This window comes from Watersipora subatra, chromosome 3 (assembly GCF_963576615.1).
Source record: "Watersipora subatra chromosome 3, tzWatSuba1.1, whole genome shotgun sequence".
NCBI classification, from domain to species: Eukaryota; Metazoa; Bryozoa; class Gymnolaemata; order Cheilostomatida; family Watersiporidae; genus Watersipora; species Watersipora subatra.
The window spans coordinates 36573958-36601707 of record NC_088710.1 but is presented as its reverse complement, the minus strand read 5'-3'; the positions used below and the strand labels follow the sequence as shown (position 1 = coordinate 36601707).

Below are 27750 nucleotides of genomic sequence, written 5' to 3'. Positions count from 1 at the left end.
AAAAAGTAAAATTTTAAGCTAACAAATTAGCTAACAAAGACTTGCGGTGAAAGGAGCTCTATGCCATCAAATTGTCATTGATATACCTGCAGCTCTATGCCATCAAATTGTCATTTATATACCTGCAGCTCTATGCCATCGCCTTATCAGCCTTAGCTATTGACTTGTCATTCACTATGTTTCCATGATGCGCAGTGCTTCGGAGTTGCGCTATCTCCGAATCATGGAAACGGCGTCTTCGCACTGAAATCACTGCGCACTGATCAGTGCGAAGCCAGTGCAAATTCGCAGCAAGGAAACAGCGACTGCGCAGTGGCTGCGCATAGCTCTCATGCCGTGGAGACAGATTTTACGATGGCCATAAACTAGTACAAAGGTTGTCCTGCTAATCTTGTTTTTTTTCACTATTCTTCCGATCTTCTTTCACATAAATTTAATTATAGTCTGCATTCACGAGGATGATGAGGTGATTACTTTCCTGGACTTTGTTATCGATGCCAACACTTCGAAAAATAGGTGGCAAGTCCAAAATTAACGTTTAAATAATATATTACTTAAAAATACTTATTAAAATAATATTACTATGTCAAAAGTGTGTTAAGGTTTGTAAAACCTTGTGAATGTGTATTGTAAATAAAAGTATAACGACGACAGAATAATAAAAAAAGACTGTTTATGACGTTCGGTATCCGTGATCGATTCTATTTCTCCATCAGGCTATTCGATTTATACAGTTTCTCTTCTCTGGCTAATTTGCGGTATTTGCTGAAAACCACTGCGCAGCATGGAAACGTACAATCCCCTCGACTTCGGAGGGGGCTGCTTCGCAGTACTGCGCACCATGGAAACATAGTGATTCAATACCTGCAGCTTGCGACAAAATTATTTTGTAACACTAAAAATGTGATCAGCCTGTAAAGGATTTCATTAAAATGCTTATAAAGAAAGAACGCTGTTAGAGACTTTTCGAGCTCTTATTAGCTGCTATACGGACACATGCCCCTTACACGACTGGGTATTGACATAACTGAATGATCCCAACAGAAACACAGAAGATATACCATGAATGCTATGAAAATACTACCAGACAATATATGGATGCCGACCAATAATACAAAGATATATAATGCTATTTTAATGTGTAAAAACTAAATATAGGTAAGGCCAGCCTTGCCTCACCAACCCTGCAATTCAGATTCCAAAATCATCCTATGCACGTATAACCATTGTAGAAGTCTTCCGTTTGGCCAACTGCCCTAGCTTCTGGCATATACCGATTCCTGCCTTATCATTAATGGAATCTGATTATGGTGTTTGTGGTAACAGGGGACAGCTACTATCTTTCCATCAACTCAAAACAATATATGTATACGCATTAAAATGATATGCTGATACCACACATATTGCCATGCATTATGGAATGACTTGAAAGAATGTAGTTCTGGGAGATCTAGTAATGAGAGTTTCTTACTTCCATGTGTTTAGGGTTCTGCTGCTAAAATATAACTGAACTTTTTGCCATGATTACGTTGCAAAGCCTTAGAAACTGTTTTGAGTCAACAAATGAGAACTAGTTAAAATGTGTTGAAGTGAACGCTGGTTGTTGAAATTTTACTTAACCAACATCTAACGATTTGAATTGTGTTTATGAAGGCCAACACAGCTGATCTGAACACTTTGGTTCAAATCTGTAAAGATAAAAAACCGGCCAACTACCATAACCTAGATTCCATTCTATTAACTTTTAATGCAAAATAGTTTCATCTAATATTCACTTTCGAATGACAATAAGCCTTAACAAACAAATACATACAAAATTATTCTCACTTGTAACACATATACAGTATATATACACGCACGCACACAAACACAGTATATATAGATATGTATAGATTATATATAAACACATACAGTATATATATTATATTTATATTATGTGTTTATATATATAAACACACAGTATATATATATATATATATATATATAAACACATACAGCATATATATATATAAACACATACAGTATATTTATATATACAACATATATAGACAGTATATATTATATATACAGTATATATATATATATATATAGACAGTATATATTATATATACAGTATATATATACCCACTTGGTTTACATAGCTGAGAAGTAGGTGTTCAACTTAAACGCTATCTCAGCAATTACCTAAGGAACAGAGCTGTTGACTGTCTCAACGGACAACAGAATTTGAAGCTGTTAAGTTTAAAGTGTGGCCACCTCAATTTTTTTCAAATTTAGAACTCATAAGTTACCTTCTTAATTTTTTAGAGTCAGTATGAAAGAACCAGAGTTTTGCAAGTATAATTTTGTATTACATTTTAAAACATTTGGACAAAAACGTAAGTAAATACTTGAGACAGAACATACTAGCGCAAACTCAAGCGAAGCCTAACTTATCATACACCATTACAAGAGGAGAACCCCTCACATATGCCCTGCAAAATCTATACTTGTAGCTATTAAAGATGTCCAGCTATACGTCATCCTATTAAAATGAAGTCGATGAGAATGGATGAAAACGGCAGAAGCGTTAAAAAGCTATAGCGAACTGATGCCCTTGACACCGCAATCTATAACAAGTAAATATTCGGATACTCAACTCATTAGAGGAAATGAAATCCATGATTAACTCACCGTGTTCCTCAAAGAAGATTTAATATAGGCTTCACAACAAACCTTCCAACACGGCGTGAACCTGACCACATGTACTTATTTTCTCAAAGAGCTGAAGCAAGTCTTCATCTCTAGCATTACAGCGCTTGCGAGTCAAGTTTATAGGTATGATATAAGGACTTTATCAACTTTATCAACAGTAACAACTCCTACATACTTAGTTTTATGCCATGACCAAGCATAAATAAGAGAAATAGGAAGAGAGATAGTATGCTGATATGATAGCAACTAGACATTCTAAAACTCAATACTTTATATATTGTACATACCGAACAATTTCGGTAACTTAAAAATTGATGTTTTCATATTCTAGTGCAACTACGAGTAGGGGATTTTGTGTGTGTTGTTTTTGCAATATTTAATATGTATGATAAACTCGACAAACTTTCCCGCTATTGCAATAATGATATAATATTGCTCGCATTGATAGACAGCGACACACAATGAACCCAAATTCCTTAGCAATGTACAACCAAGGAACTAAATGAAATGACAATACTTCCATAATTATATTAATGATAAAATCTGTTTTCGCGACGAGCAGCGTCTTAAAACAAGCCAACAGAAACTGAAATGGTAATATTAGCATTAAACTTATTAGTTGACAGCATTAAACCTATTACTGGACTATATAACTATATATGACAAAAGCTGTGCCACTACTTGTGGGGGGCACATTTGCTAATAATTATTATAAATCGTTTCAGGAGAAAAATTATCTTGATTAATGCCATCTTGGTTGCCCTGCAACCATTTTAGGTAAACTTCAGCACTGTCACACCTTCTTTAAAGTCAGAATATTTTAGTGACACTAATGTATACATACTATAATATATATTTTAATGCATATATACATACTATAATATATATTTTAATGCATATATACATACTATAATATATATTTTAATGCATATATACATACTATAATATATATTTTAATGCATACATATACACTGATAATATACTATAACACATATTTTAATGCATACATATATACTGATAATATACTATAATACATATTTTAATGCGTACATATATACTGATAATATAATATAAATTTTAATGCATACATATATACTGATAATATAATACATATTTTAATGCATACATATATACTGATAATATAATACATATTTTAATGCATACATATATACTGATAATATACTATGATACATATTTTAATGCATACATATATACTGATAATATACTATAATATATATTTTAATGCATACATATATACTGATGATATACTATAATATATCTTTTAATGCATACATATATACTGATGATAAATTATTTTTGTGAAAGTAATTCAGGTAATGATTGTGTCTGAAGGTGCCAGGCATCACATTCAGAAAGGTTTTTTCACATCTTTCTATTAGCTATTCAAATTCAAAAACAGTATTGCCTTCTTCCTTTTTAACCACTGTTACAAGTACCGTACTTTTCAGACTGTTAAGGTAGGGCCACACGAGACAAAATTCTCACGAAATCGGCGAAATTTGGATGAAACGATTCGTACGAATTGACATTTGGACGAATTCGTCCATCGTTGGTTGCACACGATGAACGAATCCTGAATTGGACGAAACGTCAGCAATTCCTACGAATCGTTGTTTGATTGGTCGGTTGAAAAGGTTAGTTGAATGTTGAAGGTCGTTTTCTTAAAACGTTTTTGTGTACTGAAGCAAATGATTGAAACGGAATCGGCTTCAATTTATCACCGCGTTCTGATTGGCTAGTTGAAAGTTAGTTTCGTACGAATCCGTGGTGGGGAAACTCCGTGTGGCAGGTCAGAAATTTCGTACGAATGGAATTTCCCAGATTAGTTGAAATTACACGATACGTGTGGCCCTACCTTTAACCACATCCCTTTATAAGCCACATTGCTTTATTTTCAAAAAAACTATAATAAAACAATACATACATTGTATAGGCCGCAGAACTTTATTTATCAGAACGCTGATTTTTAACACGGCAGCAACTTTGCTAGTTAAAATGGAAGTGCCATTAGGCATTGTAACCGACGCTTTTTAACCCAGTGCCTAACGGAGCAGTACCGTTAGGCACTGTTTCGTCTTTTCTTTCACCGCTAGAGGTGCACTAACCGGAGATTCCTGTTAATTCGCCCTAGCATTGAAAGGAAAAACCACAGAATAGCCGCACCCTCATATAAACCACATGGCTTAAAACATCAGAGAAAAGTAGCGGCTAATAGTCTGAAAAGTATGGTAGTTTTTTTCTTCATGATTTTAAAACTAAACACTGAAAATGTGAAGCACCGCTTAATAATATTTAAGCAAAACCAAACAATATTTTACAAAAATTCGTATGCTGAAAATTACTTGCGCGTAGAGACAAATATTTACTCATATAAGCCATATGTCTAAAAGTTAATATGCTGAGGTGATCATAGGCTGAGGTTTTTACTATAGTAATATATACATGTGGCTTGTAACATATTGTGACATCCTGCAATACCTTTGTACTACGTGCTGAAAAAACTGCTAAGCAACAAAGTCATGAAAATTCATATTAAACATACATTTAAAAAAAAAGTAAAAATTATGCAAAAAGCTAATAAATATTCTTATTAAGAACTCCATAGATTAAAAATATTTAACATTTTGTCGCTATGTATGAATTAGTAGAACGACAACCACTCGACATGCTCCTTTAGTAAATTTCCAAATACCAATTAATTGTTGAAAGGCATAAGGGTCAACGAAGATAGAACATTCTACAATTTATCTGAGAGGGTTACAAAGGCATTAATACTCTTGGAATAATTCGCTAGTCTGCTAGAAATGTAACAATAACTGCTAGTAAAGATCATGCATTGATGACTTTTGCAAAACCATAATGTGGTTGTAATAAATTTTCACACGCAATTTAGTTTTTCTCAAATGGAGTATTTAAATGGACTTTTACATCTGCTGAACACCAACTCTGCAAATATAACGGCGTAATATTTCATAGAGCTAGCAATAACAATTTTGATGAGAAACATACCTTTCACTGTTTAGTAACTTTTATGTAATATTTATGTAATTCTAGAGACGACACAATTCATCGTTGTGGCACAGCTCAACTCCAAAGAAAGTAATTAAAAGTCAATAAAATTATATATTTAACAACAAATTTTAGAACATTTAACAAAAAATACCAATTATAAAGAGACAATAAATACATCTATGATCTAGTCCACAACAGCTTTAACCAGGTAAGCTCCTGTTCCACTGGCAGTTGCTACCCTCAAACCTCAACTATACGATTGCCTCAACACGTGAATTTTCCGATAGATATATAAATATTTTACTCTACACATGAAATAACTTATATCATAAAATTTTTTAGTATCGCATGTTCACGAATCAGTATTGCAGTTCTTTCTCACACCCCATGGTTCTGCAGATGATATTTAACAGCGCTGAGATTCTTTTTATATTTCCTTTATCATTTTAAAACTCATGGCTACAAGCAAGCACGAATATTAGCCAATAGTCGAGTAAAATATAACTAGCAATGCTTTTCCTAAGATTGAAACAGAAACATTATATCAAAGATCAACATCTTTGGATCAATTCATTACAAAGTCTATGAAACAGCCTGGCAGAACTACTACCTTTTTAAAATATAGGATATGTTTTCTTTTATCTACCCATATATAGGCTACTATATGCTATATTACGCCTCAAATTTTCTATAAAAACTTACATTTTTTTAATAAAACTGAAGATATAAAGAAAAAGTACCTGTAGACTGCTAGCATTGTACTTGTGGTACTCGGTATTGGCTTTTAGGTCATCAACATCAACGGTTGGCAGGCCTGAGATGAGTAACTCGAGCTCTTGTTCATTGAAGATGGAGATTAGGTACTTGGGTATGATGTCATAGAAGCCCTCTAGGAAAGCGTTAAGCTGCAAATATACCCGTGTTGTTTCATTTTCAGAAACACTAAAAAGCTTAATTTACAGCCATCTAGAAAACATAGCATACAATTAATATGCGAGTGACTAGACAAGCAAAGAGAAGCAAGAAAGCGTGAAACAAGCATATACATGGACACTTGATACTCAATTGGCCATTACATGATTTTCATAATTGAAACTAAATAGCGAAAAGCAGCGGGACCTAAAACATATGATGAAACTCATGAGGCATGACACATAGCTTTAAAGCCTGGTTTCCATATGACAGCGCAAGGCGCGCAACAAGGCGCACGACGTCGTGCGTAGGCCAGTTGTGATATGGAAACGTCAACGTACGACGGTCGCGCGACGTGCGTACGCTGATCGCAAGTATCCAACAGAATGGATCCTTGCGATGGGTGCGTGCGATTATGTATCCCACAATACACCGCTAGACCTTTTCAACCTATCCCACAATTCCAGCGAAAGGCTTTGTTCCGAAGAAATCGGTCTCCCGTACGAAAGAGTAAGCCTGATTTTTAAATGACAGCGTAATTTCGCAACGGAGGTCAGTTTTTCCGAAGAAATATGTCTCTCCTACGAAAAAGTAAGGAAAATATCCACCCTGTCCAATGCAAGCATGGAGCTTACGCGCGATATGGAAACACTGCCTCGCGGCCCAAGAAATGCATTGCGCACGATCACTGGGCCGCGCGCGATCATTGCGTTGTCATATGGAAACCAGGCTTAAAGGAGCCTCCTTCTATATCCTAACTCATCATATATTCATCATTTCCAGGCATACCGCTAACTACTCCTTATAAACTGCAATCAAACTCCTTCATATTGATTGAAGTCAAGGGTTAAGCATGTAATATTTGGTGTGGTATGCTGTAAAGCCTTGGTAAATAGCTCTCATTGGACAGGAGTTCTTACATAGCTGATTAATGACGGCGTCAAACATATTGAGGGCGCATAGCAAAACACCGAGAAAAATGAACCCAGAATACCGTAATACTTTCTTGTGCGCGTTGAATAACGACAACAATGCTTGTACATGTCTTCGTTTGTTTGCTCAGACCTGGCTAGGGTATAACGGGATGGAAAATAGCTTGGCTAGGTTACACAACGGCGCTCAAGGAGAGAACAAAAGCAACCATAATGGAACACACTTCAAACAGAATCCATTTCAAAATTTTAACTATGAACATTGTCTTCTTGCTGGCGATAAGAAGCCATAAAACAGGGGAGCATTGAGATGCCGGCCTTTGATTGCTCGTTGACAACAAATTGAGATTTTCAACAACCAAGGCGCTGGAAATTACTTCGTTTTCAACAAGAAGAACTGACAATAGCGAGAACTGGAAGAGAGGACTTGAACATTGACAGCGTACAAAGCAACATTGTCTAATACTATATGCCTCTCAAATTAGCTTTCCTAGCGCAGACAGTGTGTAGCATACATATAGAATACACACACAGATTCATGTGTTCACCTTAACAACCCGATCATTCTTCAAATACTCAAACATTTAAATACTGCCTTAAAAAATGAAATGCTTCCAACTTTGCTTTAAATAAAATATGGAAAGCTTATTGAATGTTCCCCACATGTTGAATAGATAGGGCGATAAAATTGGTCAAAATAATTTGAATGCATGAATGCCGAAACCAGTCATAGCAATAATATTTTGTAACATAGTAAGGTTGGACTGCTTTGCAAAGACAATACAGTTTTGGTAAAAGAGAGAAAAAAGATACGAACTGCAATATCAGTATCAATGCAGTAATGGCGGGTGGGGTGGCAAAAAGGCGGTGTACTCAACAGACGCAAAGCATTCCAAAATATTATGCAAAACTGTTCCGCGAGTCGTTTATGATGGAAACAACCGATGAATCTTTAAACTTGTCAAGTCTAAACGTAACTTGCTAAAATGGACGAGCTTGCAGCAATGGATGGTCAAGAGGTCAGACACAGGTCAAGAGGTAAAAAATAATGATTAAAAATCTATGAACTCTGTTAGATGACAGAAACAATGAGGCGATTACAGCGCCATAGCAAAAGGTATTTTATAATCGCTGACAATAAATTATGGCATAAAGAAGCATTGCAAAACACTCACCCTTCTGGTTACAGATAAAATCACCACGTACCGTTTCCATTTTTTACAAAAATTATATTTACATAAGGTATGCAAGGTGTGAAAAAATAAATATCTTAGTATAGAGAGAGATATTGACGTAAGTAGCAATGACATGGAGAGGCAAGGAGATAGGAGACGACCCAGAATAAATAGATAATTAAGTCTGGAAAAATGTATTAGGTGAGCAGTCGTAGTAGCGTCTACCACTGAGTTTGTTGCTCCAGAATCGTGTCAAAAACCGACCTCCGAAACCGGAGGAAATGAACCCATTTAACAGACGTAATAATATCTTACTTGATGCAACTTTGCCTTTCATTAATAAAATATCTAAGGAGTAGCATTATCAGAACTTAACAACTTAATTGCCAAACATTGCTATTTTAATCCTGCGCTACTTGTTATCCTTGCTACCTGTGACATGGAAATACTTCATACTAATAAATGAATAAAATTTAACTGTGAAGTGACTTGACACGAAGAAATTGGTAATAATTGCAATAATTTTTAAGACAAAAAAAGTATTTCGAAACTAATATATTAGTTCAGAAAAGTTACATAATTGCCAATTGCTACAACCTCATAATTTAGAGCGAGACACCAATTCGGTAATAAATTTATGATATACCTGTGTCTGTATAAGAATAAGCTACCAACACTTACATGAATAACGAGTAGCAAAGATGTCTATATGTGTGCTTCTTATAATGTGTCAACTCGATGGTAATTTTCAGACTGCCATAGATGTAACTAGATTATTCGACATTAGCAACTATTTATCTACATAGAAAACTTGCTTAATTAAAGCTACTAAAACTGCTACACAAATATATGTATATACATGTATATAAATATATACATGTATATAAATATATACATGTATATAAATATATACATGTATATAAGTATATACATGTATATAAATATATACATGTATATAAATATATACATGTATATAAATATATACATGTATATAAATATATACATGTAGTATAAGAAAATAGAAAAATTTCTCCCACTCGGAGAATAGATTGAAAAGTGCTGGCATGTAAGAGTAACTGTAATTCCAGTAGTCATTGGCACATTGGGCGCAGTAACACCTCTACATCAAATGTGGCTTGCCCAAATATCGGCAACGATCAACACAAGTTGCAGAACAAGCATTATTACAAACAGCGAATATGTTGAAGAGTGCTCAAACTCAGGTCTCTGGTAGGAGACCTGATCTTGAGTAGACATGCCCACCAACTTGGTTTGCCAGGGGTGAGAAAACCATTTTGTTATATATATGAGATGACATTCGAGTTGCAAAAATGACGGAAATAGCGCTATACGATCACTACCAAAGTGAGTGTTAGCGAGCCAACACTAAAATGTAAGTTCAAAATTCTCCAACAGCTGGAAGAAAAGGTCGTTAAATGATGAGAAGATGGCGCATCCCAATGGTGGTGCAGCTGATGAGCGGATGCGCAATGGCAGGCTAAAGCTTCAATATGAGACATGGATGATGCAAGCGAGTGACAAGCGCTGGCATGAATAAAGGCACTAATGCTGATCCTAATCTAGCGAGGCAAGCGAGTGGTGACAGATAGGGCGAGCTGGAGGGAGAGTAAAATAGCCATGACATTCCATGGCACCTGCCATTTATGCCACTTAAACGAGAATGTGTGTTTAGTGTGATGCCCGGCAAAAACAGCAGTTGATCGAGAGGAAACTAAATACTGCAAGACCAGCAGCATCAGACTGACAAATGCAATAGAATATGCCACTAAAGATGCTAAAAAGCTCGAGATAACGCTCCAGAATGAAGAAACAGCCCTACTACTGTATTATTTGATTAGCAGTATCTTGCAGCAAAACATAAGGATGTGGGATTCGAGATTTACGTTCACATGAACCTGCATCGCCAGAAAATAACAAGATTGTCTAAACAATAGTTGGTCTCAACAGAAAACAAAATTTTTTAATCTTGGTTCCCATATCGGCTGCGCGAGTCATGCAGAAGTAGTGTCAAAAAGTAACCTGTCCAACGCATTATTTCTGCAATTTCTTGTAAAGCCGAACAGTGCTCAACTATAGCACCGACTGCCAGCAGCTATTGACAATTGACAAATGGAGGTTCCCATTTCATTGTAAAATGCTGGCAAGTCTGTCACTGGCCCTTACGACTGATATGGAAGCAGGCTTGCAGAGCATCATATTTAGACAAATCTTAAGCAAGTTTGCAGTTCTAAGCATTTATAAATAGATGAGTTGTTACTGTTGCCAGCTTACTATTTACAATTTATCCACAAATAAAAATGAAAGATTATGGTAGTTCTAAAAGTGGGTGGGCAACTCCAACTTTGTATTAACAGTAGTATTTAAAATGTAATAACATTGTTTTTTTTTACCTAACTTTAAACGTTAATTAATGTGAACACAGATAAGAACATGTTCGAAAAGTGTAAAACTTGTGTCAAACAAAGTTAAAGAAATGTTTGTTAGATTAGTTAATTACATCATATATGTGGAAGTAAAACTTGGTAATAGACAAATACTAAAAGGCAAATATTAAATGCAAATTTACTATGGCTACATTCAATATGATCATCAACATGTATCTGATATTACTTTGTTACACTTAGCTGTTACACTTAACATGTATTACACAAAATACATTCATATTAAAATAAAATTGCTCCTTGAAAAGCTCTATCAATAGATTCTTAAGAAATGATCATTCCATAGAGAAATGTTTTGTTAATTGCAGGGAATTTCCCTATTTTAAAGAACTCAGAAAGAAATCATTTGAGTGGCATCGACACCGTTGTTGGTCAATGGTTAAATGATTGCACAACCATTGAACTTATTTTTCAGTCAAACCTCACATTGCGAGCATTTGTATACTTTACAGATTTTTCAATAAAAGATTTGAAATTTGAGCAAGCATTGCAAGTTACACCCAAAATGATTTCCAGCATACAACGCTCAATGTTTTTTCCATAAATATCGCTGGCCATACGATCTATACTCAATACCTCTCTCTAGCAGTCAGTCGTTTCAAGAATGATTGTTTAAAGGTTTCGGCTTTATTTCAGACATCCAAACATTGCTGCTCTTGGCCATCTCTGCCATGTATCTGTATCTGCTTATTTAAAATCCATGTTGCACGTTGCTATATCCGTGTATCACAGTCTGAGCCTACTTTGGTTTTTTCTGCTCTCACAGTGTTGTGAATACATTAGCTAGCTTGGCAATTATTCACAATTCATCCTGAACACTTGTTCAAATCGCCTTTATCGCCTTTGTTCAAATCGCCTTTCAAATCAAACCTTTACCCATCAGAACATCATTTAAAGAAGGCAAGCCTACCATCCTTGAAATTTCTGCGTTGAACAACTCCCCAGACGAGATTTACGATGCTATGCAATTACCCCATCATGAATGCATGCAAATGCTTAACATAATGCAGGTCTACTTTTCAGGTCCTTTCTTCATACAGGAGGGCTGCCAAGGTTAGTTTTTGGACCCTGCATTAAATGCGTTGAAAACAGTTGTTTCTCTACAGAAGGTCCTGCAGCTTTGCACAGAAAACACGCTTTTCTTATTCTGTAACAGCAGATTATCAATTCTTTTACTGCTGGATACAGCCCGAATCAGGTATTTGAAATCTGTGCAGTGAGAAAACGACTCGCTGTCTGACAGGATATTTATGGGTTTTTGGTGAAAGAAGGAGAGCATTGCAGGTTGAAATAAACATTCTGTGTTTCTTTAGCTGAATTTTAATGCTGTTCTGGCGAATGATTCACAAGGAACTGCATGTCCCAGCTGAGTGTGCAGCGAGAGAAACTTCATCAGCAAACATCTCTCTAACAAAGAACATAATTGTTTGCGATGTTGATTTTAACTGAGAGACTTCGTAAATGTTAGCATTGTCTTGTTTGGAAGTAAACGCCTTTACCAACCTCTTTGAAAGGGACCTCCTGCATAGTACCAAGACATCAAGACATTTGCTTTGATGAAGGCTGATTACAGCTGCTGTACTACAGCCCTTATGAAAACCAGTGTCTCCGGCAGCGCATTTGGTGATACCATTTTATTGCCATTGTCGAGGAGCATATGGGCCATGATTTTTAGCAACAGATAGGAGAGATTTACTTGCACAGTTTCCGCAGTCTCTGTGATCATTTTCTTTCTCCCACATGTCCCTAAGCATTCCAAGTGCCTCTTGTAAGTGCCGTTTTTGTCACAATAAGTACAATATGGAATTTACTTCCATTGAGTAGTTTATCCAGACAGGTCTAGCGTGTCCCTGACTAAGGCTGTCTAATAAATTCTGCTCAGTCAATTTTGGGACATTTAGGAGATAGTTGAAGTGCTTAGTAAAGCGCGCCAGAATCTGATTTTAATTCTGCAGAGCTTTTAATTTTCATGTTTGGGGTTATATGCCACCCTGAGGCCTTCTATCATTGCTATTCGTAGCAGACCAAATTTTTTGCTTTTTCTCCTACCAATGGGACTTTAGTCCTCTGGTGTGTTGTTGGAGTTAGTTTTTTCACCTTTCAAGCTTTGCCTTGTTAGCTGTAGAGCAATGAAATGAACACTTCTTGCGGCACTTCTTCATTAAGCAGCTGCTTGATTCTTTTAAAGCCAACCTTGGTAACTCCTGAATAGCGTGCCACATGTCACTTGCTGTATCGAATGCAATACCTTTTAACGAGTTTCATCGGTTCAGTACTTCCCAGCTGACATCATTTTAGCTTTTCAAGTTCTTGAATCTCATCGTTTTTTAGTTTGAAAACAATTAGCTACTTTGACGAGTTCCACTGGTCTTTTTGTATTTCTTTTGGACAGCCATTGAAATCTCTGAACAATCTGGTTTGTAGAGCAATTAACACACGTGTGTACAAACCATTTTTTTACATGGCTTGTTTCATAACTTCATAGTCTAATAGACACTAACGCTTAAATCTTAGATGCATATGTTGGTTCGTGATGAGCCGGTGTTTAAAATATGTTGTTAATAACGATGAAATTGTGCTCTGATTAGAATACAAGTCAAAGTTCAATATTGGAATTGAAATTTTTCAACTTCTTAATATCCAGAAACTTGCCAACTATCATGATCACATCCAGCGTGAATAGTAAAGCAGGAGCACTTCAGCATAAACCTTTTTAGGTTAACTGGTGTTTGGGCCAGTATTAAAAGTACTTATATGAGCCATTCCCATAAAATGCAAAAAACTTTTAAGGCACTGACTTTGGCATAGCAAAGTTGCTTTCTTGATAGTACAGCGATGTAGTCCAGCGGGCAGAAACAAGTCCAGATAAGTTGACATCTTTATTTCGATGCAAGCACTAGCCAAAAGATATGCTAATCTATCCTCCCCTTTCGATGCTTTGCCAGACATTTTACCTTTTTCTGGCAGTAAATTCACACACCAAGCACACGTTGGCAGTACTGGTTTAGTCACCAGCAATCCAATAGATGGCGCATGTGGCATAGTCTGAATTGGATGATTATCCAATAGCAGGGACAAGTATCTGATGGTTTTACATACATACTCAATATATGCGCTGGTAAAAACTTGAAACAAAATATAAGTCAAGTTTAGAATTTAACTTGTCTAAGTTGACATCTTCACTGCCAAACCTCCACATTGATAAGCCTACATTTTCGTTTTCTGGGTTGTGACGGTAAAGTAAAAAGACAATATCCTATAATGATTGGCTTAGTCTTTTATTTATGCTACATGTAATTACCTCAATATTTACTATTAAGTTTTTTTGGGCTGCGGAACGAACTCTAAGAAATAGTGAATTCTAGTGAAAATATTTGTTTGAACATACGATGGGTTTGAAATACAATGCAAATCTTGGAACACATGAATTTTGCATGTCTGAGTTAATTACGATAGATTTTGTTGCAAGCTTTGAAAGTCTTTGTTATATTAAAGACTTGTTTTAAATAAATATTTACTATTTTTATAAAGGAAGGGGGATTTAAATGGGTTTAAATTGATGATTATATACCAGTTAAAATTTGGCAAGACCACTTTTGAAGCGCGTATTAATAGTCCAGTAGTTCTTTGAACTTCATGGAGGGTACATCCCAGACCTAACTGCAAAATGGGAACTCCCGTGAGGTCCAAATTAGATTTTTTTGAAATATGAGCTGTAATTTTAACTCGTCAAAAAATTTGAACTGCTTTTTAAATCTCAAGCTTATACTATACGGGTAAATGCATGTACATGCTCTTCTACATGCGGTATATTTGTATAATACATTGTATATACAAATACTCAAATCTCAACCAAGAGATTGAGAAGTAGATGAATAAGCATGACTGAAGCGAGAATCAAAGACAATGTCATTACTAAATACTCTCTTGAACTAACAATGTCAGAAGAGCAAAACGATGAAAAGCGCTTATTGACGATTTGCTGTATATGAAACAGGAGGAATCGTCAAATCCCATTCAATAGTTGAAAAGCGGTCTCTAGCTATTCTTATAAAATAATATATTTTTATTGCTGACATTAAACAGCTCGTCGCTAGGGGATGTTCATATCAATAGACTCGCTGTGCATTCATGCCTTAGTGATGACGCTGACAGTATATTGCTGTACATATCCAAATGGCAGTCACTGCCGATAGAGAAAACGCCCTGGTGACAATGAAAAAGAAGACGAGTTTGTAACACGAGTTTTTTAACATTATCTATAAATATATTTCTTAAAGTTGGTTGTATGTGTGTCATTCCAGCTATAGCTATCAAAATTTTGCAATTAATATTCCGCGTTCTGATGAATATGACCTCACCAAGAACGCCGCTGCAAGTTTTTTATCCAAGCTCTCTACCACTGAGCTACATAAGGCATCCTGATCATATCATATTCCGCATAACGTATGCCCATGGTAATTATTTTAGCATTGCGCCCACGCGTTACGATGCCCGTTAAGAAATATTTTTTGTAAAATTTAATTACTATATTTGGGGTCAGGGCCAATTCTTTTCATGTGGACAATTGTATTATCTTGAGTAGGAATGGTCTCGACATTCTCTCCGTTCGGTCAGACAAGGACAGTACGATATCTCATTTTTACATTTGTACTAGTATCGAGAAGTACCAGTATCATCGTATTCATGGATAGCTTCTGGTATCACAGTAACCTTTTTTACGCACGCACGCACACTTCACTTCTATGCACAAACTGCTCAGTTCCTATTAATTGTATCATTACCAAATCATTTTTATTGTAATCGTAGCAAAACCGACTTAATTCAACTACTACTTGCTAATCATTTCACATTTATATCTAAACCCTTTTACAATGGTTTTTAAAAAAATTTATTTGACCTGCACAAAACATTTTCCTCATGATATGAAGTTTGAAAGTTACAGTTATTTGACAGTTTGAAAACCTTTACAGTTGTTTTTATTTTCTCTTAAATTATTTCAATTACACAAAACACTTTTCTCATGATATGTAGTTTGAAAGTTAGAATGGCAAATGTTGGTATATGTTAAATACAAATCAATTTTCTGTCCTCCAAAGACTTTTTTATTACCCGGGCAATGCCGAGTAGTACAGCTAGTTATTAAACAAAGAAACTCGAATAATTACGAAAAGCGTGAAACAGCAAAGCCGTGATAGTTTAAGCAACCAAGTGAGAAGGGTTACTAGTGAGAAGGGCATCACCTAGTTGAGTTTGTTGGTGAGGCATCCAATGGCAATAGTGTTCATTAGGTTGAAAGGTCATACAACAATGATTGATTTGCACAAATAATGACAGCTTTCCTGTTCTCCTCCCCATGTACAAAAATCTATATCAAAATCTAACACCAGGTCTAGGGCATAAAATAATCTGGCAAATTGCAGCGACGATAGAAAGGACTCCGGCCATGACAGCCCTGTAAAAAGCCAATCCAAGCTAAGAAACAAAAAGACACCTGCTGCCGGATGGCGCCAGTCATCTTCAGCTGACAGACTAGTTTCACATACTCCTTCTTGTTCGCCTCGGTCACCGTAATGTTGGCTCCGTTGGGTTTGAGTTCACGAGACTGCGTTACCCCTAGCTCTTGGATCTATAAAGGAAGAAAGCAATAGGTTAATTAATAGCTGTGATTGCTTAGCAATGGTAATTTGTAGATAATTTAAATATTTAGTTAATTTCAGATAGAGTATCGGCTAGATTAATTAAGGCTATGCTACCCCTCTGAGCGGGCGTAAAAAATACCCTTGTTGACTGAGGATACTTGATAAAAGAGTCCTCTTTCAATGGTACGCGAACGACACAGCGAGTAAATATACATTGTTGATTAGAATGTGCAACATTCTAATCAACAATCCATTAAAAACAAATCTATTAAAAATATTTTAGCATCCACTGAATACTCATTGTTATACAACTAGAATTTGGTTATCATAGCCTACCAACATCAATGAAGATCTCAGATGTTGTTTTGTAGTAATAAACCAAAGAGACATACAGCATAAAGACATACAGTAGTAGAGACATGCACCATAGAGACATGCACCATAGAGACATACAACGTAGAGACACAGCATAGAGACATACACCAAAGAGACATACTGCGTAGAGACGTACACCATAAAGACATACAGCAAAGAGACATACTGCGTAGAGACATACACCATAGAGACATACAGCGTAAAGACATACACCATAGAGACATACACAATAGAAAAATACACCATAAAGACATAAAACATAGAGACATACAGCATAAAGACATACATCAAAGAGACATACGTCATGAAGACACAGCATCGAGGCATATAGGATAGAAACATACAACATAGAGACATACAACATAAAGACATACAGCATCAAGGCATATAGGATAGAAACATACAACATAGAGACATACAACATAAAGACATACAGCATCAAGGCATATACCATAGAAACATACAACATAGAGACACATTATTCTACAACATGCATTGCTCAGAGGCAGCTCAAACACCATATGTAAGAAAATCCAAAAATCATTAAAATATTACATGGGCGCTTAAGATGACTTACAGCTACAGTTAAATGATTGAATCTTTGGCGCATAATTTAATTTCGTCTAATGGAGTTCCCAAATAACCCGTGCAACAAAATACTTTTGCATATATTGTATGTAATCTTTGACTAGGACCATTTCGACTAAAGAATGCATGACACACTGCTACCCACACTGCTACCCACACACACCTAATGCTATATGCTATATGCATACCCTTATAAGCACCTTTTAGTGCAGTTCATATATAGGCTGATTGAGAGAGGCTATGAAATGAAAATCTTCTCATCCCTTTCCTATACATGAATAAGTCAGGCAGAGTGTGAGGGAAAACAGCCAGGTTTCAGAAATAGTTGTGGCCCAATGATGTCACTTAAAAAATTTTGATATATTGAAGACGGAGGAGTGTGATGAGCAAGAGATTGATCTCATTCAAGAGTACAGCAAGAGTAGAGCGATGAGTGTTCCGTGTAGGATCTGTTGGAGTAGGAATCTATACAATGTATGCCAGTGCAAGAGGGTCCATTGTTATATTTTAAAAGGCCGCTAAATTTAGAAAAACTACCCAAAAAATGGTATATTTTGTAAGGAATACGCATTGCAAAGGTTTCACTTGTTAGTCTAAAAGTGTTTCACTGGTCAGACTATGTCTCACTGTGATGACGCTTGTCTTGCAAACTTTCGAAAAGCATTAGTGAAAGGTGATGTAAGCCAACATCTATAGAAAAGATTTTTACATCAGTGCCAGATCACAACCGATGATGATAATTGACATGAAAGGTGGCAGTAGTAAAACATTTTTACTTACTTAAATTTGTGTTAGTTATAACTAGTCTAATTGTTTATGCATATCCATTGATTATTGTTTAATCTAAAACACTTTCATAACGTATAATAAGATATGTGTCAAAAGTTTGAAGAGAAAGGATGGTGCGGACTAGATAGTGGATGGTGAACAAGTGTTTGCAATTACAAAAGTTTTAACCTATGAAGTGACTTCAAAATCAAATAAGACTCATATAGGGATACCGCTGTGCTATACCAATCACATAGCAGGTGCTCAATGAATAGCACCATATGTTATACTATATTACACAAGCTATCTTTGAATATTTGATGCTACAGCAGCTAACATTATGTTAATAATCAATTGAGGAAGTCAAATAAGGTACGGTCACACCTCGACATGAGTGTCTCAACATACACAAAACAAATTTGAAATGCAAGCATATGAGACGTTTCATGAGGCAGCCGCTAGTTGGCCGAGTCTGCGAGAAGCCACTTATGAGAACAGCATCGCTTGGTCTTTCTTGGTGGATAAATTTGAAAAAGTTTTGAGAAGGTTGGCTAAAGGTGAATGTGAAAGCGACTTAAAAAGCGCAGCAAAGTCTAAAGCCAGAAAATATAGCAAAAAATTAAAACCAAGACAAAGTTAGGATTAAGTTTAGCGTAAGATTAAAATTTATTTGTATGTGTATGCTTAGTGAGAGGAATTCATTTAATTTAAAATTCATAATATGCTAAGATCACAGAAGTGTAGCACACCGAACATGTTGCTACAAACCGCTACTGTCTGTCTGGAAGGTACAAACTACATACAGTACTGTACATAATGATGTTACATTTTTCTACAGACCATAACCACTAGAGAAGTATTGGTTACCTCATGAATGTAGGCAGTGAATTAAAATGATCCAAAACACACTTTTTCCATCTTAATACCTTTTTTAGGTAGTTTTTCAGAAGCTGGGGAGCGAATTAATTTGTATTTAGTTACGTTCTATAGGAAAACTTTTATGAAATACGAGAGAATTGACATACGAACTCGGCCACGATACACGTTAAGCTTATATGTTGAAGTATGACTGTACTGTGGAAAAAACCTTAATTTGTATAAAAATAGAATGCGAGCACTTTACTCCAGTGCATTACACGCTATCAAACCTCTACATACTGACATCATCCACTGAATACATACTTATTTACTCCAGTGCATTGCACGCTATCAAACATCTACATACTGACATCTTCTACTGCCTACACACTTATTCTGCAAAAATGTTTCAAGATTAACCCATGCGCTGCCTAACAATGCACTCGGATGCAATCTGGAAGTGACGAGCTATCTCTACGTCTGAGTCAGAGTCTTAATAGTATTTTGCAGAAGTTACCTGGAAAAGGAAACACAAGCGAACTCGGATTGCAGGGCGCCTGCAAGGTGCACTACTTTAATTTTCAAAGGGAAATACAATATCGACAATAAAGGCCTTTTAAGAGTTCATGGGAAACAGGTGTTGAGATAGTGATGGATGAACAGCAAGTAAAAACCTGATAAATAAATGGCTGGGGTTCAAATCGGCGTGTCAGAGGTCAACAAAGCAAATGGCACCAACCTCAGTGCTAAAAGTCAATTCATAGCCAAGGTCGCCGATGTCGTGGTCAAGGAGAAACTCCAAACCTTGATAAAAAGAGTAGTCCTCAGCTTCCATGTCGGTATACCTGCAAAGAGGAGAGAGCAAATGGTCACTACAAAATGATATTAAGTGGTCATTACAAAATGTTTACAAAGGACAGTATAGCATAAACAGAACGATATACATGTACATTGAAATTTGAAATGTACAATGGCCTGTTTGCTGGCAGTGACTAGACTGCGACTCGGGTGGCCAACCGTGAGTGTTTTGTCTTGTCGACCTGAGACAATGGGGAAGGTTGGAATAAAAAGACAACAAGTGACTAAGAATGCGATAAATGAATGTGATAAACGGAATGGAACGGCAACTCATGCCATTCACGAACCAATCAATCATAAGCAACTTGTTAAACCTGACCTCTCTGTTAATCATCCACTTACAACAAAGCTAAAATTTAAATAATATTTTAGTTAGAACAAAATTTATGTCTTTCCCGAGCATTCCTCAAGCGATGATCATTTATGATTGTGAGATTGAGTCTTGCTGTGCAAAAAAGTTCAACCTCTACATTATTCTAATTTTAAAGAGCTGTGTGCTAAGGAGGTTTTGAAATCTCAAGTGTGTAAAGAGTAACTTACATCAAATATTGGATGTACTAACTTTTAACGTATTACCTCATTCTATATAGCGCATGCGCATGTAGAATAATATATATATATACATCATATATATATATAATATATCAACAATACTGTCATAACCAACTCCATTGCAATGGGTGGCCACTTGTCATAAGCTGTAAAAAAAAGTTTATTTAAACTTATAAATTCTATAGAATAATGTAAATTTATGTGTATATGTATAAAATAGAATTCTCTCCGCTTTCGTAAACCACAACACAAAAAATCTTTTTCACTTTTCCAAATTCTATTTTGCTTGAACTTACTATAACCTTGCCATTGACTTAGTGCATTGCATTTATTATAGCCTAAGTGTCAACACGTGAGAATGAGGGAACAAAAGCCAACCTACCGCAATCCCTCACTTTTCGCAGTTAATGGTTTCTGCTATAAATACAAATCTGCGAAATAGAAACTAATTTTTCAAGTATACAGTGAAACTCGGATAACTCAAACTTCAAGGGACCGAGCAAAAGTGTTCGAGTTATTAGAGCGTTCAAGTTATCAGGACAGTCACAATTGCACGTATTTATCAGTAGATACATGTACATATACAAACTATATATAAATCAAAAGCATAGATTGCTTGTTGCAAGTTAAAGGGTCTCTTGTGTGAAGTTTTAAATATTTTTAATCAGAAAGTATAGATATTTTTCTATCACTTGAGATTGGTTTGTTGCTTTAGGTGATGTGACTGCCAGGACGTTCTCAGATTAAAATTGGCAAAACTTGATCGCGGTTAAAACACTCAGAAAAAATACATACGTATTTTTATACCGAGCGTTTTAACCAAGATCGATTTTGCAGTAAGTCAGTTATTACAAAACTGCTTTACTATTAAAAACCCATTATCAATTTTGCCGGTTTTACTTTAAATTTATCAGAATTTTACCTTGCTTTTCTTGCTTTCGGAGGGTTATCGCTAAGCGAATGTTTGGTAAAATTTGATTTTTGCAAACCTTTAGAAAAGTCATTAACGAAAATATTTTGCCTATGTTGGTAATAACGAGGCCTAAGAACTACTAAAAGTCGATGTTTATCTCTATGGCTTGGAATAAAGCGATATTCTAAAGCCATAATAACAACCGTCTCGGTAGCCGTTTGGCGAAAAACTGTTCGAGTTAACGGAGTTTCGGTCGAGTTATCTAAAGCCATGTATCATTGCGTGGGAACGGACCAAACAAATACGTTGAGTTAACCGTGTTTTCGAGTTATCCGAGTTTCACTGTATATAAGTGCTAAAACTTAACGGCAGAACACTTGAGGTGCTTTCTAAACATATTTTATTTATTTCCTATATAATAAGTAAACTAAAGTTATCCTGATTGACGTTCAGTTTATATTTCAATTTCAGTCCCAGTATTTCAACTGTTTCGCTACCACAAGCCGATGTATCGACTTGCCATAATAGAAGTACATACCGTAAGCCGAAGTACCGGCTTATCAATAGGGTTTCACTTTTCTTTTCATTGTGAAGCCCACACATTAGCTAGAATAATCAAACTTTGTCTCTACGGAAACAACTTTGTTGCCAATCACGTGCAAACAATCGAAAATATTTTGGCTCAGCAATTCCATTTCTAATTATTTTTTAAAACAGGAAAACCAGATCGTTATCATCATGCCAATATGAAATTCACCGCGTTAGTTCAATGCAAAGCTAGCATCAGAGATTTTGCGAGAGTAGGATTAACTAAACAATTTTTTACTTATCTTCTAGAGAGTTTTGTTCTGAATAAGATGCATTTCACAGTGAAACAATATCTGCATTGATTCTCAAGATATTGTTTAAATACTTGCGGTATATCGATTGTTCGAAGATCAGTTTGAATTAATTTGGCAGGATAACACATTTAGCGCAGTAGTAAAAAAGTTAAGCCAGAGAACGCACTTGCATAATGCTAGCATAGTATGGACTGTACATGGTTTGAATAGGCGTACTCGTGATTAACTGGGTTTGCTGCGAGAAGGATGTCTTTGTACATACATATACTATATACACATAAAATACATGTTTGTAAATGTATTTTATGTATGAATATTTATGTAATTAACTTTTTTTAACCGTAAAGTACAGAAACCTCGAAGTAGCGAGGGATTACTGTAATGAGGCTATATAAAGAAATGAGGCTATATAAAGAAATGAGGCTATATAAAGAAATGAGGCCATATAAAGAAATGAGGCTATATAAAGAAATGAGGCTATATAAAGAAATGAGGCTATATAAAAAAAATGAGGCTATATAAAGAGATGAGGCTATATAAAGAAATGAGGCTATATAAAGAAATGAGGCTATATAAAGAAATGAGGCTATATAAAAAAATGAGGCTATATAAAGAAATGAGGCTATATAAAGAAATGAGACTATAAAGAAATGAGGCTATATAAAGAAATGGAGCTATATAAACTTCTAAGAGAAATTACATTGTAGAATGCATGTTGTATGACAGCAGAAAAAGCCAAACAGCTGTCTAGTTTAATATAGGCTTCAAACAATAACCATTAGAACTTACAGGGGCTTGGCCAAGTTGAAGCGATTTTCTACAGCCGAGTGGTCAATATGAAAAACATTTTATGATAGACTTTTCATGTATTAATGTTATCTAAGGCTAAATTCTGTTATCCAACAATTGGCTGATTAATAGTCTATTTCTTGCAGAACATTAACTCTTTGCAACTATTGACTGCCCAATCTTGAACTTTATAGAAAACAGTCAAAAATAAATAATTTAATTTATATAGTTTAATTGTATTCCAATTTCAATGGTATCTTAAAATATTAAATCTGTAAATTACTTGATTACAATACAATATTAATCCTAGTTAACGTTATGACTGGTTTTTTTCAATTATCAAATGAAATATTCATGAATAGGGAGTCAAAAAAGAATACAGACCATGGGAAGCGCACGCCTTATCTTCAAACACAAAATGCCCTTATAACATGAACCAGCCAGACATACATGTACATGCATGAATGCTGACGTAAGACAAAGAAAATGAATGGGATGGGAGAAGAAGCCTTCAGATGATGAGTTATGATGAGTGAACAGTGTATGGTTCCAATCTTAAACAAATAATAGACGAACATAGCAGCGAAATTATTGGTCGCCTCTCTCCATCTCCTTATGGTAGAGACAGACAAACTATAATAACAATGACATTATGCATAATTCTAAACACAGCAATTTTAAACAGCAATTTCTTGTACTAATAAAAACAAATGATTGGTAAAAGATCTTTTGGTGGTTAGCTATAATACTTGTACAACTAAGAGTCGGTGTATAAGTACAGTCATACTTCAACTTACGAGCTTAATGCGTTCCGAGACTGAGCTCGTATGTCAATTTACTCGCATGTTGGTGCAATTTATTTATATATAGAACAATTAAATATATATTTATTGGTTTCCATACTCTGTAAATGCAAATAAAACACTTAAAACAAGATATTGTAACAGAAAGAACATGTTGATTATTGTCCTAACTTACCACTTGCTTTCAAAAAGCAACAAATAAAAAATAATGCAAGGAAATGCGTTAAATTAAAATGTAAAATTAAATACATACAATAGCAGCTAACGCTAGCATTTGCCAGAGAGAGATATATAAGTTATCCTTCATTACAACAGTTGACTTTGATAAATTTGGATTTTATCCAAGTCTTAAAAGACAAACTTAGAAGCAAATCTAAAAGCAAACTCTCATTTTTAACTTAACGTAATTAAAATTTCTTCGGCGTTCATAGTTTGAAGTTTCTCGCTAGTTAGCTAATTTTTCCTTTGTTTCGCTTTCACGACTAGCCGGCCGTTTTAAGATGAACCTATCTAAGGACGTTTGCCTTTGTCGCCCTTTCAACATGTCGTGATTAAGACGAACACAGGTGTCGCCAAAAAGGTTTAATGCACGACCACTAGCCAACTTGTCCGAATGTCTATTTTTATAGTTTTGATAGATAGCAATGGCCTTTTCAAATAGCGTCGTTTCAGTTACGCTGTCACCGGCCAATTGTTTATCTTATATCCAATGCCTAAGTGGTCTCTCCATCAGCGGTGGTGAAGATCTAAATAACGAACGAATTGCGAACTAAATAAATGCCCTGAATATAATCCTTTTGTTTGATAATTGTGGATGTATTTCTGTCATATTGCTGAGCTAGCTCAATCATGCATACACATTTCGCATATTTTTCAATAATTTTCCGTTTAATATCAATTGTTATCATTTGCTTTTTCTTTGCATTATTTTTCATTTTACTGGCAAACTTTCGGTCTACGCACAGTACTTTTAATTCACATAATTCTGCCCTGAAAAGCGTGCACAAAAACACGGTACAAAAGTATAACCTGTGCAGTTGAAAAATACAGATTGATGCTGTTGTCATAAAACACCTCCGGCATACTTGGCAACTGACTCACGTGCTCGTATCTCAAATATGGCTCGTATGTTAGTGCTAAAACTTGCTTAAAAGCTGGCTCGTATCTTAAGTTTCTCGTACGTTGGAGCACTCGTAAGTTGAAGTATTACTGTATAAGGATGGCTGAACCGTTCATTTGTAACTAAGAATAACCCCTGTAGACCTAACTCCTAATTGCTACAATAACTGGATGTCAGCTAGGCTTTCAATGGCACAACAATTCCATTTTTGGAAGATGCGCTCAAGGAATGCAACTGCTAAAACTGGTGATAAATCATTGAAGGAAGCCTTGCTTGATGAGAAACGGGTCCAATGAAGAATTTTATGTCGCATAAAATTGGCTACATTTCATATTTCATTGTATTGGCCATTGAAGCCTTTGGATCAATTCAATACAATCAACTTTATTTCAACTTGAAAAACTCATCACTGCAAAACAATACGAAACAGCTAACAAAAGATGACAAATCACTGATGCTGTTAATAATAGCGTAATCTATTTACAGCAGCTGCTCTATCTCTGACCATCTCTGCAATACAACAATCATCGATACAAAGGCCTTCATATTATCCTTTCTTGCCCGGGCAAATGCTAACTACTGCTCAATTTTTAAAGCACCTCTAATTAAAAGTCACCTTAATTTGAACGCCGCTTCAATTTGAGCGTCACTATGGGAGAAGGGTAGAAAAATAAAGCGCCATCCTTTAATTGAAGGCCACTTCTATTTGAACGCCACTATTTGACATTCTTCATCATTACGAATCCATAATAGCAAGCGATCAGTAAAGTTTCCGCAAACCATACTAACAATGACTTGATTACACCAATAACAATTAATTCGTTCGTTGTTTCTGTTTATACCGAAGTCCGTTGTTCAACTCCAATTTTTTAAGGTTTTTTGTTAAGACTTTAAAAGCAACACCATAGAAATAATCAGTAACTGTATCAGGCTAATAGTAGTTCATTTATTAACACCCGTCTTGATACTGCGATGTATGTAAATAAGTGGTGCCCGTTATTGATGGGATATGTGCTACTAGGTATTTTGAGGCTAAAATTTTGAGGCTATTTTGATTACAAGTAGTATCTCTTTATTAGCGCCAGATATGTATATGCACACATATTCAAAAGTGCATCGCATGAAAATTTTGCTCTGCTAAAAATTGTTTGGGTGCTAATATCGACTAACTCAGCTGTGCAGATGAGGAGTTGAGGTCAGAAGACACTGTAGAAGAGTGTGCAAAAATATAGGCGACATCCAATTGACTGGTGAAAAGGTCAAATTTTTCTTCTCAATATTCTGACAAAGCGTTTGAAAAATACAACGTCACCCTTTATCTGAACACCGCCACCTTTTAATAAAGCGACACTCTAAGGGAAGGGTTGAAAAATAGAGCGCCACTCTAAGGGAAGGGTTGAAAGATGGAAAGCCACGGCGTTCAAATGAAGGTTTTATGGTACATTGGGTCATGGATATCTAGCCTAGCTGATTAACTGCTCCAATTATGTAACAAATATGAGAGGTCTCTAACTAGAGCAATCAATCTAAATATGTCAAGTGCAGAAACATTTATTGCGAATTACACTGTCAATGTTAGAATGGTAAGACCACGCATTGTTCTACTGACAGTAATACTCATTGCGTAATTGTTATGGAAGCAAGACAGGGGAACCTGAAACCAGTTAAACATAACATCAACATTTTAGTGAGACTTAAACACTCGCAATATTCGCAGTATACCACTGCGTAGTGGGTAAGCATGAAGGGTACGGTGTGACTCTTCCAATCACAAATCTTTTTAGCAAAGTTATGGTAGTTTGTGCATAGGAGGTGAACAGGGCTACGTCATAACCAACCAGACAGGCCTCTTTGATAGTGGATAAGCTTTTATCAAAATGCCTCTTAATGTATTATTATGCGATACCTTCATAAGTACGTGCAGTTCAAGTTTGTCAACTATGATAACAGTACATTTGCCAGATATGAACTTTGTTCGGTGACTAATACAACTGCCTTTTTCAATTAATCTGTATTCTAGCTTCTATTAAATGGAGTAATTACTGTATCAATCGTGTCATTAAAAGTGACAGAGAGAAGATAATTCCAAATGATTGCTAGATATGTAAGCCTAATTGATGTTTTATTGCGAACAGCAATTCAATGATTGATCCTTTTTAGTCATAGGGAAGCCAGACTTTGAAAGCTAGATGAAGCTTTCGTAAATAAAAACTTTCTGACTCAGGATACTAGATGAAAAATTCTAAAACCCTGTAAGGACTTACGATAGGTCATGATGGAGTCACATCAGTCAGGTAAACTCTTAGCAATAGAAAAAAAAACAGTAGAGCCTAAATAAATGAGCAAAACTAAAGTTGCTGTAAATTATAGAAACTGAAAAACGAATTGGAAAGTTAACAGAAAGCACAAGGAGTCAGGGAATACGCTAATCATA

General features: G+C 35.6%; 1 protein-coding gene across 1 annotated transcript in view; it reads right to left on the bottom strand.

Annotated features, from left to right (window-relative positions):
- LOC137390460 (E3 ubiquitin-protein ligase HUWE1-like) overlaps positions 1–27750 on the bottom strand; it is a 149827-nt gene that overhangs the window by 4842 nt on the left and 117235 nt on the right. The window contains exons 72-74 of the mRNA XM_068076789.1: positions 20179–20284; positions 16703–16837; positions 6468–6632 (exon numbers count right to left, since the gene is read on the bottom strand). Coding sequence (XP_067932890.1) covers positions 6468–6632; positions 16703–16837; positions 20179–20284 — 406 coding nt within the window. The remainder of the gene's footprint in view (positions 1–6467; positions 6633–16702; positions 16838–20178; positions 20285–27750) is intronic.